The sequence below is a fragment of the Coregonus clupeaformis genome, chromosome 7 (assembly GCF_020615455.1).
Source record: "Coregonus clupeaformis isolate EN_2021a chromosome 7, ASM2061545v1, whole genome shotgun sequence".
NCBI classification, from domain to species: domain Eukaryota; kingdom Metazoa; phylum Chordata; class Actinopteri; order Salmoniformes; family Salmonidae; genus Coregonus; species Coregonus clupeaformis.
Genome location: NC_059198.1, coordinates 57,043,060 through 57,058,197, shown reverse-complemented (window position 1 = coordinate 57,058,197; position 15,138 = coordinate 57,043,060). Strand labels below are relative to the sequence as shown.

At 48.0% G+C, this 15,138-nt stretch overlaps 1 protein-coding gene across 1 annotated transcript in view; it reads left to right on the top strand.

Annotated features, from left to right (window-relative positions):
• LOC121569965 (retinol dehydrogenase 10-A) overlaps positions 1-14,750 on the top strand; it is a 33,982-nt gene extending 19,232 nt beyond the window's left edge. Inside the window, exons 3-6 of the mRNA XM_041881334.2 lie at positions 5,905-6,003; positions 7,826-7,971; positions 10,582-10,713; positions 12,635-14,750. Of these exons, the coding sequence (XP_041737268.1) occupies positions 5,905-6,003; positions 7,826-7,971; positions 10,582-10,713; positions 12,635-12,758 (501 nt within the window). The 3' untranslated portion in view covers positions 12,759-14,750. The remainder of the gene's footprint in view (positions 1-5,904; positions 6,004-7,825; positions 7,972-10,581; positions 10,714-12,634) is intronic.
• The last annotated feature ends 388 nt before the right edge of the window (positions 14,751-15,138 follow it).

The following is a 15,138-nucleotide window of genomic DNA, read 5'->3' as shown; positions in this document are numbered from 1 at the left end:
AGTAGAGTTTGAGTAGAGGTAGAGTTTGAGTAGAAGTAGAGGTAGAGTTTGAGTGAGAAGTAGAGTTTGAGTGAGGGAGTTTGAGTAGAGGTAGAGTTTGAGTGAGGTAGAGTAGAGGTAGAGTTTGAGTAGAGGTTGAGTAGAGGTAGAGTTTGAGTAGAGGTAGAGTAGAGTTTGAGTAGAGGTAGAGGTTGAGTAGAGGTTGAATAGAGGTTGAGTAGAGGTTGAGTAGAGGTTGAGGTAGAGGTAGAGGTTGAGTAGAGGTTGAGTAGAGGTAGAGTTTGAGTAGAGGTAGAGTAGAGTTTGAGTAGAGTTTGAGTAGAGGTAGAGGTTGAGTAGAGGTTGAATAGAGGTTGAGTAGAGGTAGAGGTTGAGTAGAGGTTGAGTAGAGGTAGAGGTTGAGTAGAGGTAGAGGTTGAGTAGAGGTAGAGTTTGAGTAGAGTTTGAGTAGAGGTAGAGGTTGAGTAGAGGTAGAGTTTGAGTAGAGTTTGAGTAGAGGTAGAGGTAGAGTTTGAGTAGAAGTTGAGTAGAGGTAGAGTTTGAGTAGAGTTTGAGTAGAGGTAGAGGTAGAGTTTGAGTAGAGTTTGAGTAGAGTTTGAGTAGAGGTAGAGTTTGAGTAGAGGTAGAGTTTGAGTAGAGTTTGAGTAGAGGTAGAGTTTGAGTAGAGGTAGAGTTTGAGTAGAGGTAGAGTGAGTAGAGTTTGAGTAGAGGTAGAGTTTGAGTAGAGTTTGAGTAGGGGTAGAGTAGAGTTAAGGTAGAGTTTGAGTAGAAGTAGAGTAGAGTAAAGGTATAGTTTGAGTAGAAGTAGAGTAGAGTTTGAGTAGAGGTAGAGTTTGAGTAGAGTTTGAGTAGAGGTAGAGTTTGAGTAGAGGTAGAGTTTGAGTAGAGGTTGAGTAGAGGTAGAGGTTGAGTAGAGTTTGAGTAGAGGTAGAGGTTGAGTAGAGTTTGAGTAGAGGTAGAGGTTGAGTAGAGTTTGAGTAGAGGTAGAGTTTGAGTAGAGGTAGAGGTAGAGTTTGAGTAGAGTTTGAGTAGAGTTTGAGTAGAGTTTGAGTAGAGTTTGAGTAGAGGTAGAGGTAGAGTTTGAGTAGAGGTAGAGTTTGAGTATAGGTAAAGTTTGAGTAGAGTTTGAGTAGAGGTAGAGTTTGAGTAGAGTTTGAGTAGAGGTAGAGTTTGAGTAGAGGTAGAGTTTGAGTAGAGGTAGAGTTTGAGTAGAGGTAGAGGTAGAGTTTGAGTAGAGTTTGAGTAGAGGTAGAGTTTGAGTAGAGGTAGAGTTTGAGTAGAGGTAGAGTTTGAGTAGAGGTAGAGTTTGAGTAGAGGTAGAGTTTGAGTAGAGGTAGAGTTTGAGTAGAGGTAGAGGTAGAGGGTGTGTCTGTGCTAGCGCTGCTGCTACTCACAAGGAAGTGTTTCTATTCTGTTTAATGAGTCTGGGAAAAGTCTGTTGCCCTTGTTGGCCTTTTCAGGGGTTGTGTGTGTGTGTGTGTGTGTGTGTGTGTGTGTGTACACTGGAAGGGAAGTTGCCTTGAGGTTTCGGGGAAAGAGAATTGAGAACAGCATGGATGTTTGAGTTCACTACTAGAATGTTTTTGCTTGTTGCAAATGAATGCTGATTCCCTTTGGATTAACCTTTCAATTATTTACATCCTATGATCCCACACTATAGACACACACCTGACTGAGTCCCTCTCCACCACAACAATCCACTTCTGTCGCTATGACTACACAAACCCTCCACTTTCTCTAGCCTCAATCCAATACAGCAATCAAAACAGAAATGTCCTTGTGGGTGTTTTGACCAAGGACCCGTCCCTCGCTCTCTCTCTCCGGCCTCCCGTCAGTGTTGGGGTCGTTCTAATGAATTGACCATCTGGACCTTCTCTAACAACAGTATGTGTTCATATTCCTGTTGGTCAGGCGCTAGCACTAATACGCTCTGACACCCCAGCTGCGAGCAGCTTTGTGTGGGCAAGATTGTCTTGGGGGTACGCAGCAATTAGAGGCAGGCAGCGGGCAGGACACTCCGACGGGGGCCCGAGAGGCCGAGCGGCTCTGTCAGGGGGGGGGTGTAATTTAGCGGAACTGGGATCCTTAAGGCCCAATTACGGATCGCTCTGATGTAAGACATGAGCCCCTGGTCGCTTTCACAGGTTTCGTGTCTGAGAGGTCGCCAGAGGTCGCCAGAGGTCGCCAGAGGTCGCGGCCGACACGCCAGAGATGCCATGAGAAGCAGGGAATCATGGGAGGGATGGGAGTTTGGGCAGAGGGCGGAGCCTGTCCCTGTGTGCTTGCTATACATAGGCCCAGGAGGTTTTCCATCCTGACCATGGAACCTAACTAGATATAGAAACACGTCCTGCGCTTGGAATGATCATTTACAGTCAACTCAGGATTGCACATCCAGCTAGCGCGGTGCAAACTCTGCCTTCCCTCAATCTCTGACCTCACAGTTCTGCCCTGAAAGCCAAAGCTTTTCAATAGCAGTTTACCCGAAAGGTCTTATTTTCCTGCCCTGATGGCAGGCAGGCCCAGTCATTGTGCTTGCAGGATCAAATCAAAACCAAGCCTCCCTCCTTTCCCCCTGTACATAATGGTGCAGTGTGGGAGTGGGTTCTGGGTTGAGTGAGTTGGCTGGACCAGGTACGGGCATATCTCTGCTAATGATCCATTTGCACGCATAGCCCCACCCACCCACCATCCGTCTTGGCACGGAGAAGCCTGTCTCCGCTCCTTGCCCAGTCCTGATATTCCTTCTGACCACTCCTCCCTCCCCTCCTCTCAACCAGCGCCCCATCCCTCGATGAACTCAATATTGCAGCAATTTCAGATTTTAATGTCCTGGAAAGGTGCAGATGTTTGCTTGCATCAGATCTTCTAAATCCCTCTCTTCTCCCGTCCATAGACCATAAAGGAAGATTGTCTGGAAGTGATTAATGCTCCATCTAGCTTCATACATACATACATACAGTGAGGGGAAAAAGTATTTGATCCCCTGCTGATTTTGTACGTTTGCCCACTGACAAAGACATGATCAGTCTATAATTTTAATGGTAGGTTTATTTGAACAGTGAGAGACAGAATAACAACAACAAAATCCAGAAAAACGCATGTCAAAAATGTTATACATTGATTTGCATTTTAATGAGGGAAATAAGTATTTGACCCTCTGCAAAACATGACTTAGTACTTGGTGGCAAACCCTTGTTGGCAATCACAGAGGTCAGACGTTTCTTGTAGTTGGCCACCAGGTTTGCACACATCTCAGGAGGGATTTTGTCCCACTCCTCTTTGCAGATCTTCTCCAAGTCATTAAGGTTTCGAAGCTGACGATTGGCAACTTGAACCTTCAGCTCCCTCCACAGATTTTCTATGGGATTAAGGTCTGGAGACTGGCTAGGCCACTCCAGGACCTTAATGTGCTTCTTCTTGAGCCACTCCTTTGTTGCCTTGGCCATGTGTTTTGGGTCATTGTCATGCTGGAATACCCATCCACGACCCATTTTCAATGCCCTGGCTGAGGGAAGGAGGTTCTCACCCAAGATTTGACGGTACATGGCCCCGTCCATCGTCCCTTTGATGTGGTGAAGTTGTCCTGTCCCCTTAGCAGAAAAACACCCCCAAAGCATAATGTTTCCACCTCCATGTTTGACGGTGGGGATGGTGTTCTTGGGGTCATAGGCAGCATTCCTCCTCCTCCAAACATGGCGAGTTGAGTTGATGCCAAAGAGCTCGATTTAGGTCTCATCTGACCACAACACTTTCACCCAAACGCAAACTTCAGACGGGCCTGTATATGTGCTTTCTTGAGCAGGGGGACCTTGCGGGCGCTGCAGGATTTCAGTCCTTCACGGCATAGTGTGTTACCAATTGTTTTCTTGGTGACTATGGTCCCAGCTGCCTTGAGATCATTGACAAGATCCTTCTGTGTAGTTCTGGGCTGATTCCTCACTGTTCTCATGATCATTGAAACTCCACGAGGTGAGATCTTGCATGGAGCCCCAGGCCGAGGGAGATTGACAGTTCTTTTGTGTTTCTTCCATTTGCGAATAATCGCACCAACTGTTGTCACCTTCTCACCAAGCTGCTTGGCGATGGTCTTGTAGCCCATTCCAGCCTTGTGTAGGTCTACAATCTTGTCCCTGACATCCTTGGAGAGCTCTTTGGTCTTGGCCATGGTGGAGAGTTTGGAATCTGATTGATTGCTTCTGTGGACAGGTGTCTTTTATACAGGTAACAAACTGAGATTAGGAGCACTCCCTTTAAGAGTGTGCTCCTAATCTCAGCTCGTTACCTGTATAAAAGACACCTGGGAGGCAGAAATCTTTCTGATTGAGAGGGGTTGAAATACTTATTTCCCTAATTAAAATGCAAATCAATTTATAACATTATTGACATGCGTTTTTCTGGATTATTTTGTTGTTATTCTGTCTCACACTGTTGAAATAATCCTACCATTACAATTATAGACTGATAACGTACAAAATCAGCAGGGGATCAAATACTTTTTTCCCCCCAGAGAGAGAGAGAGAGAGAGAGAGAGAGAGAGAGAGAGAGAGAGAGAGAGAGAGAGAGAGAGAGAGAGAGAGAGAGAGAGAGAGAGAGAGAGAGAGAGAGAGAGAGAGAGAGAGAGAGAGAGAGAGGAGAGAGAGAGAGAGAGAGAGAGAGAGAGAGAGAGAGAGAGAGAGAGAGAGAGAGAGAGAGAGAGAGAGAGAGAGAGAGAGAGAGAGAGAGAGAGAGAGAGAAGAGAGAGAGAGAGAGAGAGAGAGAGAGAGAGAGAGAGAGAGAGAGAGAGAGAGAGAGAGAGAGAGAGAGAGAGAGAGAGAGAGAGAGAGAGAGAGAGAGAGAGAGAGAGAGAGAGAGAGAGAGAGAGAGAGAGAGAGAGAGAGAGAGAGAGAGAGAGAGAGAGAGAGAGAGAGAGAGAGAGAGAGAGAGAGAGAGAGAGAGAGAGAGAGAGAGAGAGAGAGAGAGAGAGAGAGAGAGAGAGAGAGAGAGAGAGAGAGAGAGAGAGAGAGAGAGAGAGAGAGAGAGAGAGAGAGAGAGAGAGAGCCCTGCCTGTGGCACCAAAAGTCCTGCTGAGTGTTAGTCTTCAATCTCCCTCAGTGTTAGTCTTCTCAGCCTGTGTCCCAAATGGCACCCTACCCCCTATATAGTGAACTACTTTTGACCAGGTGCTATTGGGCTATGTAAGGAAAAGGGTGCCATTTGGGACTCAGCTCTGTCTCCTCTAGTGTTGTGTTTCTCACCGCTCCAGGTAGATAGAAGTTGCACTAAGGCACAGATCTAGGATCAGCTTAATCCTTCTTAAATCCTGACCTTAGCCATTAGAGGGAAGGGCTCTTGTCAAAAGTAGTGCACTATGTAGGAAATAATGTCAATTTGGGACACACAACCTCTCTCTCTCTCTCTCTCTCTCTCTCTCTCTCTCTGTCTGTCTGTCTGTCTCTCTCTCTCTCTCTCTGTCTCTCTCTCTCTCTCTCTCTCTATCACTCTATCACTCTGAGTATTGTTCTGCTTGGGCAGCGCAGAGGGCAGTGGGGTGGACAGCGGTTGAATTGCATTGTGGTCGATGGTGAGTGAACGGGGACCTGTGATTGGTTCTGTCAGCGGGTCTTTAGAGCCGGGTACTGGATCCGTGTGGGAAAGAACAGACGCATACAGTAAACCATCTATCTTCTCTGTGGTGTGCTCTCTCTCTCTCTCTCTCCCTCTTGTTTTTCCGTCTGTTATGAAATTCAAGTCAAAAAGTCTCACTCTCTTTCTCTGCATCACCATGGAGAAGAGAGGAAGAGAGTGAAACAGAAAGAGGATCAAAGGGTTTTGGCAGAGACAAACTGCACCAGTAAACTAACCTTCCTCTGTTTTTTTTCTTCTTCTCCCTCCTTCCCCCTCTTCTCTCTCTCTCTCCTGCAGACCACCAAGGCATTCCTTCCCAAGATGTTGGAGCTGAACCACGGCCACATTGTGACGGTTGCCAGCTCTCTGGGGCTATTCAGCACAGCTGGCGTGGAGGTGAGTTACTTCACATGAATGAGACACTCTCTCTGCGGTTAGTTAGTAGTACACACACACACACAGAGAGAGAGAGAGAGAGAGGGAGATTCACCTTTCTCGTATTATTCCCCCCCAACTCCGGAAAATTAAAGAACAGAGATGAGCTTTGGGGGGCCCTCTGTCTGTAGTTGGGGGTCTGGGTCGGGGGGCCTGTTACGGGGCCCTCTGTCTGTAGCTGAGGGGGGGGTCTGGGTGTGGGGGCCTCTTACGGGGCCCTCTGCCTGTAGCTGGGGGGGGGCTGTTACGGGGCCCTCTGTCTGTAGCTGGGGGGGCCTGTTACGGGGCCCTCTGTCTGGGGGTGGGCCGTAGGGCCCTTGGCTCTGGGGGAAGAACAGGCTGACAGGTCTCTGTGGGAGGGAGACATCTTCATCAGGTTCTTTTTGAAACCATCGCAGTTCTCTCAGTATTCACAGCCAATTCACTCTAAATGGAGGGGGGGTTGTTTTCTTTTTTGTGGGGGGGGTCCTCTTTCGTCCAGGCCCCTCACTGTTTCTTTTTGTCAGTGTTAAAAGGATTTTATGTGGTCATTTGTCCTGGGGACAATAGGAAGAGTAGCTGTGGGTTCCAGAGAAGCCTTCTAGAATGGTTCCTTAATATTCTAGAACACATGGACTCCCTTTCACTCCCTCTCTCCATTCCAAAGTGGTGTCATTTTCTTTAGGCAACGCTACCCCATTGCCTTTTGTTTTTCTAGCTGTTGTTGCGCGGGCGGGCACTCATCCATAACCATTAAGTCTCTCTTCAAAAGGACTGGAGCACAGTCAAGGTTTTAACCTATTATACTTTATAGAAATGTAATGTGATTTTAGGGCAGGAGGGAGTATTCATTTAAGAACCATAGTCTGGCAGGCTTGTCACGTGGGCACAGTCACATCTCCTTTATCCTCTCTGTTTCTCCAGTCACATCTCCTTTATCCTCTCTGTGTTTCTCCAGTCACATCTCCTTTATCCTCTCTCTGTTTCTCCAGTCACATCTCCTTTATCCTCTCTGTTTCTCCAGTCACATCTCCTTTATCCTCTCTGTTTCTCCAGTCACATCTCCTTTATCCTCTCTGTTTCTCCAGTCACATCTCCTTTATCCTCTCTGTTTCTCCAGTCACATCTCCTTTATCCTCTCTGTTTCTCCAGTCACATCTGCTTTTTGAAGATTAGTTCCCCAGCGAACCACATCAAACCCCCCCCCCCGTCCCTTAACCCAACCCCAGTCCATAACCCAACCCCAGGGTTGGGAGGGTTGGGAGGGGTGGGAGGAGTTTAGTGATCTTCGTCCCAAATGGCATCCTATTCCTTTTGACCAGGGCTCATAGGGCTCAAAGTGCTCATAGGGTTCATAGTGCTCATAATGCTCATAGGGTTCATAGGGTTCATAGTGCTCATAGTGCTCATAGGGTTCATAGTGCTCATAGTGCTCTGGTCTAAACTAGTGCACTATATAGGGAATAAGGTGCCATTTGGGACATATCCGTGGCAAATGTGGAAATATAAGAACCTAGCCAGACATCCACTCACACTACCATCCCCACAATGGAAGCCACGCTGTTGCTGCAGGGTTTTAAAGGGGGTACCTGGTGTGTCCATAGAGATGGAATGAGAACATGCTTGGAACCTCTGACCTTGGCAATTTGACGAGTAAACCCATAGGTCCACCCATTATGGCGTCATTGACCTCAATGGTGACGCCCGTTCTATTCAGTGTAATTCTATGGTTGTGTCCTTACTCCAGTATGGTAGCTACACAGGATTGAACAGGGACACCTTTTTTTCCTCATGACCCCTATAGGATTACTGCGCCAGTAAGTTTGGGGCCATCGGCTTCCACGAGTCGCTGAGCCACGAGATCAAGGCTTCTGATAAGGACGGCATTAAGATGACGCTGGTCTGCCCCTACCTGGTGGACACGGGCATGTTCAAAGGCTGCAGGATAAGGTGAGACATCATCAATCACTCATTCACTCACTCAATCAATCATTCACTCAATCAATAAATCAAACATGATCCATAACATTCTCATAGTGCTTTATCACTTAGCCTAAAATTGCTATTTAAATATACGTCGAGGTTAGTAATTAAATTAAACGCACCAGAAGGAATCCACTGCTAACGGCAATGTTCCGGCAAAAAAAATGTTCGGCACGGCGCAAATTTCAGGTCTGCTGACCGCAAAACTTCAAAGTTGTGAAAATTATCTGCAACTTTTGGCGCGCGTTTCCTGTGAACGCTGAGGCTGCACCCGCTTTAAGTTACAGTTGTAACAGTGGCCATGTAGGCTGCTGTGGCTATTTGATCGTAATGTAGGCCTACCAGAGTGGCCTACCATCAAAAACAATGGAGAAAATGCATCCCATAACATTTGAACAGGGAAATAGCTGTTCTATCATTCAGCCTACAGTAGCAGCCAATGTGTGGTGTTCAATGTAGGCCTACATTCCATGAGACTTTTGAGAAGAAAAACATGCAGGTCTTGACAATAACCTGTTTATCCACTTGTCCTTCAGACAAGGAGGTGACTGAAAAATGTTGTGTTTGAAACAAGAAACCACTTTACAAAAAAAATATCATTATTATTCCCATACCATTATTACAGAGAAAGAATCAGACAAAATATGCTACCCTCTGCCTATTGGCTACTTAGCTTATTAAAGCCTGTCTCAAAATACAACACTGCCCCTTTTAGACAGAAAAAATGCTGTTTACCTGACTTGCTTTTCAAAGATGTCTAGAAATGCATAAGTTGTGTGCTCTTGTAGGAAGCAACCACTCCCCCATTGCTGACTACAAATGATCTATAACTGGGCTAATAACTCACTAACTAGCAAAGGATATGAAAATGTGCACGTGGCTACATGCAGCTCTCGCTTTGATCTCAAAACAAGCACATCTACTCACGACCGCTCATGCTGTAAACACAGTCCAGTTCAAAGTGAATGGCACAGATCCATATATGGCAATGGTCTATTTGCTTATAGGGATACTGCAGCTCTGATTGGTTATGGCGCACCGGTCTGGTAGAGTATGGGTCGTGCCTGTCAATGCGCTCTGCCTACAAGAAAATCTCTTGCATAGTTAGTTTTGGTATGTTGCAGTGACTAATATTGTGTTGATTCGATCACAATTCTCACTGTAGAGGGAAACGCTGATAGTGTTTAACTAAAGGGGAAAACTCTAGAGAGTTGAGTGAAGTTCAATCTCGTGCTTCTCTGCACACATTGATATTTATTCTGCGCGGCAGTCCCAGAAGAGCTGCGCGGCAGTCCCAGAAGAGCTGCGCGGCAGTCCCAGACGAGCTGCGCGGCAGTCCCAGAAGAGCTGCGCGGCAGTCCCAGAAGAGCTGCGCGGCAGTCCCAGACGAGCTGCGCGGCAGTCCCAGAAGAGCTGCGCGGTAGTCCCAGACGAGCTGCGCGGCAGTCCCAGAAAAGCTGCGCGGCAGTCCCAGACGAGCTGCGCGGCAGTCCCCGAAGAGCTGCGCGGCAGTCCCCGAAGAGCTGCGCGGCAGTCCCAGACGAGCTGCGAGGCAGTCCCAGACGAGCTGCGCGGCAGTCCCAGACGAGCTGCGCGGCAGTCCCAGACGAGCTGCGCGGCAGTCCCAGAAAAGCTGCGCGGCAGTCCCAGACGAGCTGCGCGGCAGTCCCAGACGGCTAACAGTGCACCATTTTATTATATTTCCCCCCCTTTCATAACTGGGAATCTACAGCGAGAGAGCTGCCCTTAGGTTAGTGGTGTACCTCTATACACCGAGTGTACAAAACATCCATGACATAGACTGACAAGGTGAATCCTGGTGAAAGCTATGATCCCTTATTGATGTCACCTGTTAAATCCACTTCAGTCAGTGTAGATGAAGGGGAGGAGACTGGTTAAAGAAGGATTTTTAAGCCTTGAGACAATTGAGACATGGATTGTGTACGTGTGCCATTCAGAGGGTGAATGGGCAAGACAAAATATTTAAGTGCCTTTGAACGGTGTACTGGTGACATCTAGCCAACTTGACACAACTGTAGGAAGCATTGGAGTCAACATGGGCCAGCATCCCCGTGGAACGGTTTCAACACCTTGTAAAGTCCATTACCCGACGAATTGAGGCTGTTCTGAGAGGGAAAAAGGGGGGTGCAGCTCAATATTAGGAAGGTGTTCTTAATGTTTTGTACACTCAGTGTACCATACTGCACTGTTCTACTGAGTTGACTAGTGCCTTGACCTGTATGCTAATGTCAGTGTTTCACATAGAGCTCTACTTAACCAAGGGATACCCTCCCTACCTCCCCTAACAGGTGCACCCTGGATACTGTTCCCCTCTTTAGTTACAATGCCCCCCACTGTGTGTGTGTGTGTAAGCGGAAGGTTTTCTGTATCTGAACTAGCCTATTCCAGGGGTTTAGATGGATATGGTTTAGATCAGATCAGACATGGTTGTCTATTGTGTACAACCTAAACACTACGTTGCTGAATAGCACCCTGGGCACTTTCCCCTTGTGTTCATGTGTGTTCTGCCCTCCTTCTGGCTGTCTCTAACTGTTATGCCACTTCCTGTCTGTACAGGAAAGAAATTGAGCCCTTCCTGCCTCCCCTGAAGCCAGAGTTCTGTGTAACGCAGTCTATGAGGGCCATTCTCACCGATCAGGCTATGATCTGCACGCCACGCATTGTATACATGGTCAACTTCATGAAAAGGTCAGTCCTCTCTTTCTCCTTCTGTCTCTCTCTCAATTCATAAAGAAATGCTTTATTGATATGAATGGTGGTGGCAATCTCTCTCTCTCTTTCTTTTCTTTCCTCACAGACTCCTTTTCATCTCCCCATCTTTTATCTTCCTTGTCTCTCAGCTCTCTCTTCCTCTCTGCTCCTCTCTTCCTCTCTGCTCCTCTCTTCCTCTCTGCTCCCCCCTTCTTCACTACACCCTCTCCTCTCCTTCCACATACCACTCCTCTCCTCTCCGTCCACACCCCTCTCCTCTCCGTCCACACCCCTCTCCTCTCCGTCCACACCCCTCTCCTCTCCGTCCACACCCCTCTCCTCTCCTCTCCTTCCACATACCACTCCTCTCCTCTCCGTCCACTCCCCTCTCCTCTCCGTCCACACCCCTCTCCTCTCCGTCCACACCCCCTCTCCTCTCCTCTCCTCTCCGTCCACACCCCTCTCCTCTCCGTCCACACCCTCTCCTCTCCTCTCCGTCCACACCCCTCTCCTCTCCTCTCCGTCCCACTCCCCTCTCCTCTCCTCTCCGTCCACACCCTCTCCTCTCCTCTCCGTCCACACCCCTCTCCTCTCCTCTCCGTCCACTCCCCTCTCCTCTCCTCTCCGTCCACATCCCACCTCCTTCTCCGTCCACATCCATCTCCTCTCCGTCCACATCCCTCCCCTCTCCGTCCACTCCCCTTTCCTCTCCTTCCACACCCCGCTCCTCTCCGTCCACATCCCTCGCCTCTCCTTCCACATCCCTCTCCTCTCCTCTCCTTCCACATCCCTCTCCTCTCCGTCCACACCCCTCTCCTCTCCGTCCACACCCCTCTCCTCTCCGTCCACACCCCTCTCCTCTCCGTCCACACCCCTCTCCTCTCCTCTCCTTCCACATACCACTCCTCTCCTCTCCGTCCCACTCCCTCTCCTCTCCGTCCACACCCCTCTCCTCTCCGTCCACACCCCTCTCCTCTCCTCTCCTCTCCGTCCACACCCCTCTCCTCTCCGTCCACACCCCTCTCCTCTCCTCTCCGTCCACACCCCTCTCCTCTCCTCTCCGTCCACACCCCTCTCCTCTCCTCTCCGTCCACTCCCTCTCCTCTCCTCTCCGTCCACACCCCTCTCCTCTCCTCTCCGTCCACACCCCTCTCCTCTCCTCTCCGTCCACTCCCCTCTCCTCTCCTCTCCGTCCACATCCCACCTCCCCTTCTCCGTCCACATCCATCTCCTCTCCGTCCACATCCCTCCCCTCTCCGTCCACTCCCCTTTCCTCTCCTTCCACACCCCGCTCCTCTCCGTCCACATCCCTCGCCTCTCCTTCCACATCCCTCTCCTCTCCTCTCCTTCCACATCCCTCTCCTCTCCGTCCACATCCATCGCCTCTCCGTCCACATCCCTCGCCTCTCCTTCCACATCCCTCGCCTCTCCGTCCACATCCCTCGCCTCTCCTTCCACATCCCTCTCCTCTCCTCTCCTTCCACATCCCTCTCCTCTCCGTCCACATCCCTCGCCTCTCCGTCCACATCCCTCGCCTCTCCGTCCACATCCCTCGCCTCTCCGTCCACATCCCTCGCCTCTCCGTCCACATCCCTCGCCTCTCCGTCCACATCCCTCTTCTCTCCGTCCACATCCCTCCCCTCTCCGTCCACTCCCCTCTCCTCTCCTTCCACATCCCACTCCTCTCCTCTCCGTCCACACCCCTCTCCTCTCCGTCCACATCCATCGCCTCTCCGTCCACATCCCTCTCCTCTCCGTCCACATCCCTCTATATGCTACCTAGCACATTGCAATTGTCACCTCTACATTCCCTCGATGTGTATATATACTGATAAGTACAGTGTGTTGTGAATGAATGAATGTCTCTAAATGAAGAGCTGTGTGGATTTAAACTCTGTTCTCTCTCTCCTCTCTGCAGCATCCTGCCCTTCGAGGCCATCGTGTGTATGTACCGGTTCCTGGGTGCTGATAAGTGCATGTACCCCTTCCTAGCCCAGAGGAAGGAGCTGATGAACAACAACGAGGCCAAGGGGGACATCTAGGGGGCGCTGTCGCCGCGGGGTGGGGGCCCATAACCTGGAGGCACAAGGATAAGACCACTGAGGAAGAAGAGGGGGATTTAAAAAGAAGAGTATTCAAAAAGACTGAATCTAGACTGGTGAACTTGCATTGAGCAGACACAAAGGTTGACCGTATTGTTCCTCTGGAACGAGGCCAGCTGTGTACTACACATGATTTATTCCTCTTCATTTTTTTTCATATTGTATTTTTTTGTCGTAAAAAAAAAAAAAAAAAAAAGTTTTTTTTTTCTTCTAAGGTTTGTTTAAAGAAACCGACCATCTATATACTGTGTCGATAGTTTTTTTTTTTTTTATCATACGAGAAAAAAAAAGGTATTAACTATTTACGTAATGTAGCCACCATCTTTTTATTTAGTATCTTTGTGGAAATATACAGTATGTTACTGTACAGTAAAATCTTGTCACTTTTAGTTTCTTTTTTTATTTGTAGACATGCACTGTAATACTGTCTGTCTCTGTAGAAACGGTTCAACGTGGCATTTCATCACCCAGACTTAGGGTTGCACATTTCCGGTAACTTTCTGAAAATTCCCAGGTTTTCTGAAAATCCTGGTTAAAAGATTCCCAGAATCAAGATGGGGGGGGGTGGGGGGGTGGAAGCAGGAAATCCTGAATCCTCCAACCAGGATTTCTGGACAACCTGTGAATTTTGAGAAACACTACCCAGCAACCCCTGAGGCTCGGTCTAACCAATCACGACACGATGCTCCAAATGGTTATCCAATCATACTGTAGCGATCTTAGCTTGCCTTATGCATTTTAATTCCGCAGATAACATGAAGATATTCTGATTATTCCATTTATTTCAAACAGTTCCTCTGGACCTTTTACAACGTTCCACTTTTTATTAGTATCTTTCTTTGTCACCATGGAAATCTAAAAGGAAATCACTCACTTCACGTTATCCTTTTGTAGAAATGATTTCTATTCAGCTTTCCAACTAAATACTCTTTCCCTCCTGCCCATTGAGCAAAACTGGTTGAAAGATGTCCTTTTCAACGTCAAAAATGGTCGAAACAACATCTTTTCAACCAGTTTTGCTCACCGAGTGAGGCCTTTCCAAGTAGGGTGCAGCATTTCAGAACATCCAGGTACGAGCGTGTATAGGAGGGATATGGCTCTCTTATCAAGTGGAAGTCAGTTGTATGTATCCTGGTTATTCCCTCCTGATTACAGGGAATTTACAGGAATTGAGCAAACCTAGTTCCTCTGGTTGAACTCTTGAGTGATGGGATCAGTCAACCTTCAAGATAAATACCTTGCTAAACTCTTTTGAGTATTGATTGATTGGAATGTAGTGAGTATCAATTGCAAATCAATGAGAAGTAAAAAATTAAATAAAAAATAAAAAATAAACATCTTGCTCGAGATGGATGTGCCATATGCAAATGAGTTGTCGCTCCCGGCCATTGATTTGGGTAAATCAATGGCCGGGAGCCAAATGTCTCATTCATGTGACTTGCTTCAGCAGTCGACTTAAGATCTTTATCACACTTCTGACTTATCGCTGGCTTTATCAATCAACACATTTCCCCCCCCCCATCTTAAGACATAATTCCAATCAAACCAAATGAACAGCCCTTTATCTATCTGTGAGTGATGTGTGTGTGAGGAGGAATACTATAGCTAGCTGATCTAGAAACACCATGGTCTGTTTTCACAGCTTAGTTCGGCCATTCAGTAGTCTCTCTCTCTCTCTCTCTCCCTTGTCCTCCACCATTTGGCCATTCAGTAGTCTCTCTCTCTCTCTCTCTCTCTCTCTCTCTCTCTCCCTTGTCCTCCACCATTTGGCCATTCAGTAGTCTCTCTCTCTCTCTCTCTCTCTCTCTCTCTCTCTTTCTCTCTGTCCCTCGTCCTCCACCATTTGGCCATTCAGTAGTCTCTCTCTCTCTCTCTCTCTCTCCCTCTCTCTCTCTGTCTGTCCCTCGTCCTCCACCATTTGCGTCCAGTAGTCTCTCTCTCTCTCTCTCTGTCTGTCCCTCGTCCTCCACCATTTGCGTCCAGTAGTCTCTCTCTCTCTCTCTCTGTCTGTCCCTCGTCCTCCACCATTTGCGTCCAGTGAAAATGTAAACGTTGGTTGGTCTGGTTGTGAGTACAGCACTACATTACCCTCCATGGAAAAGATGACAGTCTGTCTGTCTCCACTAGGGTTGCACATCCTGGTTAAAAGATTTCCGGATTTAAAAAGACCTGACAACCAGAATCGTCCAACCAGGGAATTTGGGGAAAAGTTACTTTTGCAACCCTGGTCTCCACAGTATTTGCTGCTTGGATATTTGATATACTTTAGGGAGTAGCACGACTGCAGAGTTTTTATGAATCGTTCAAATACATTCCAATA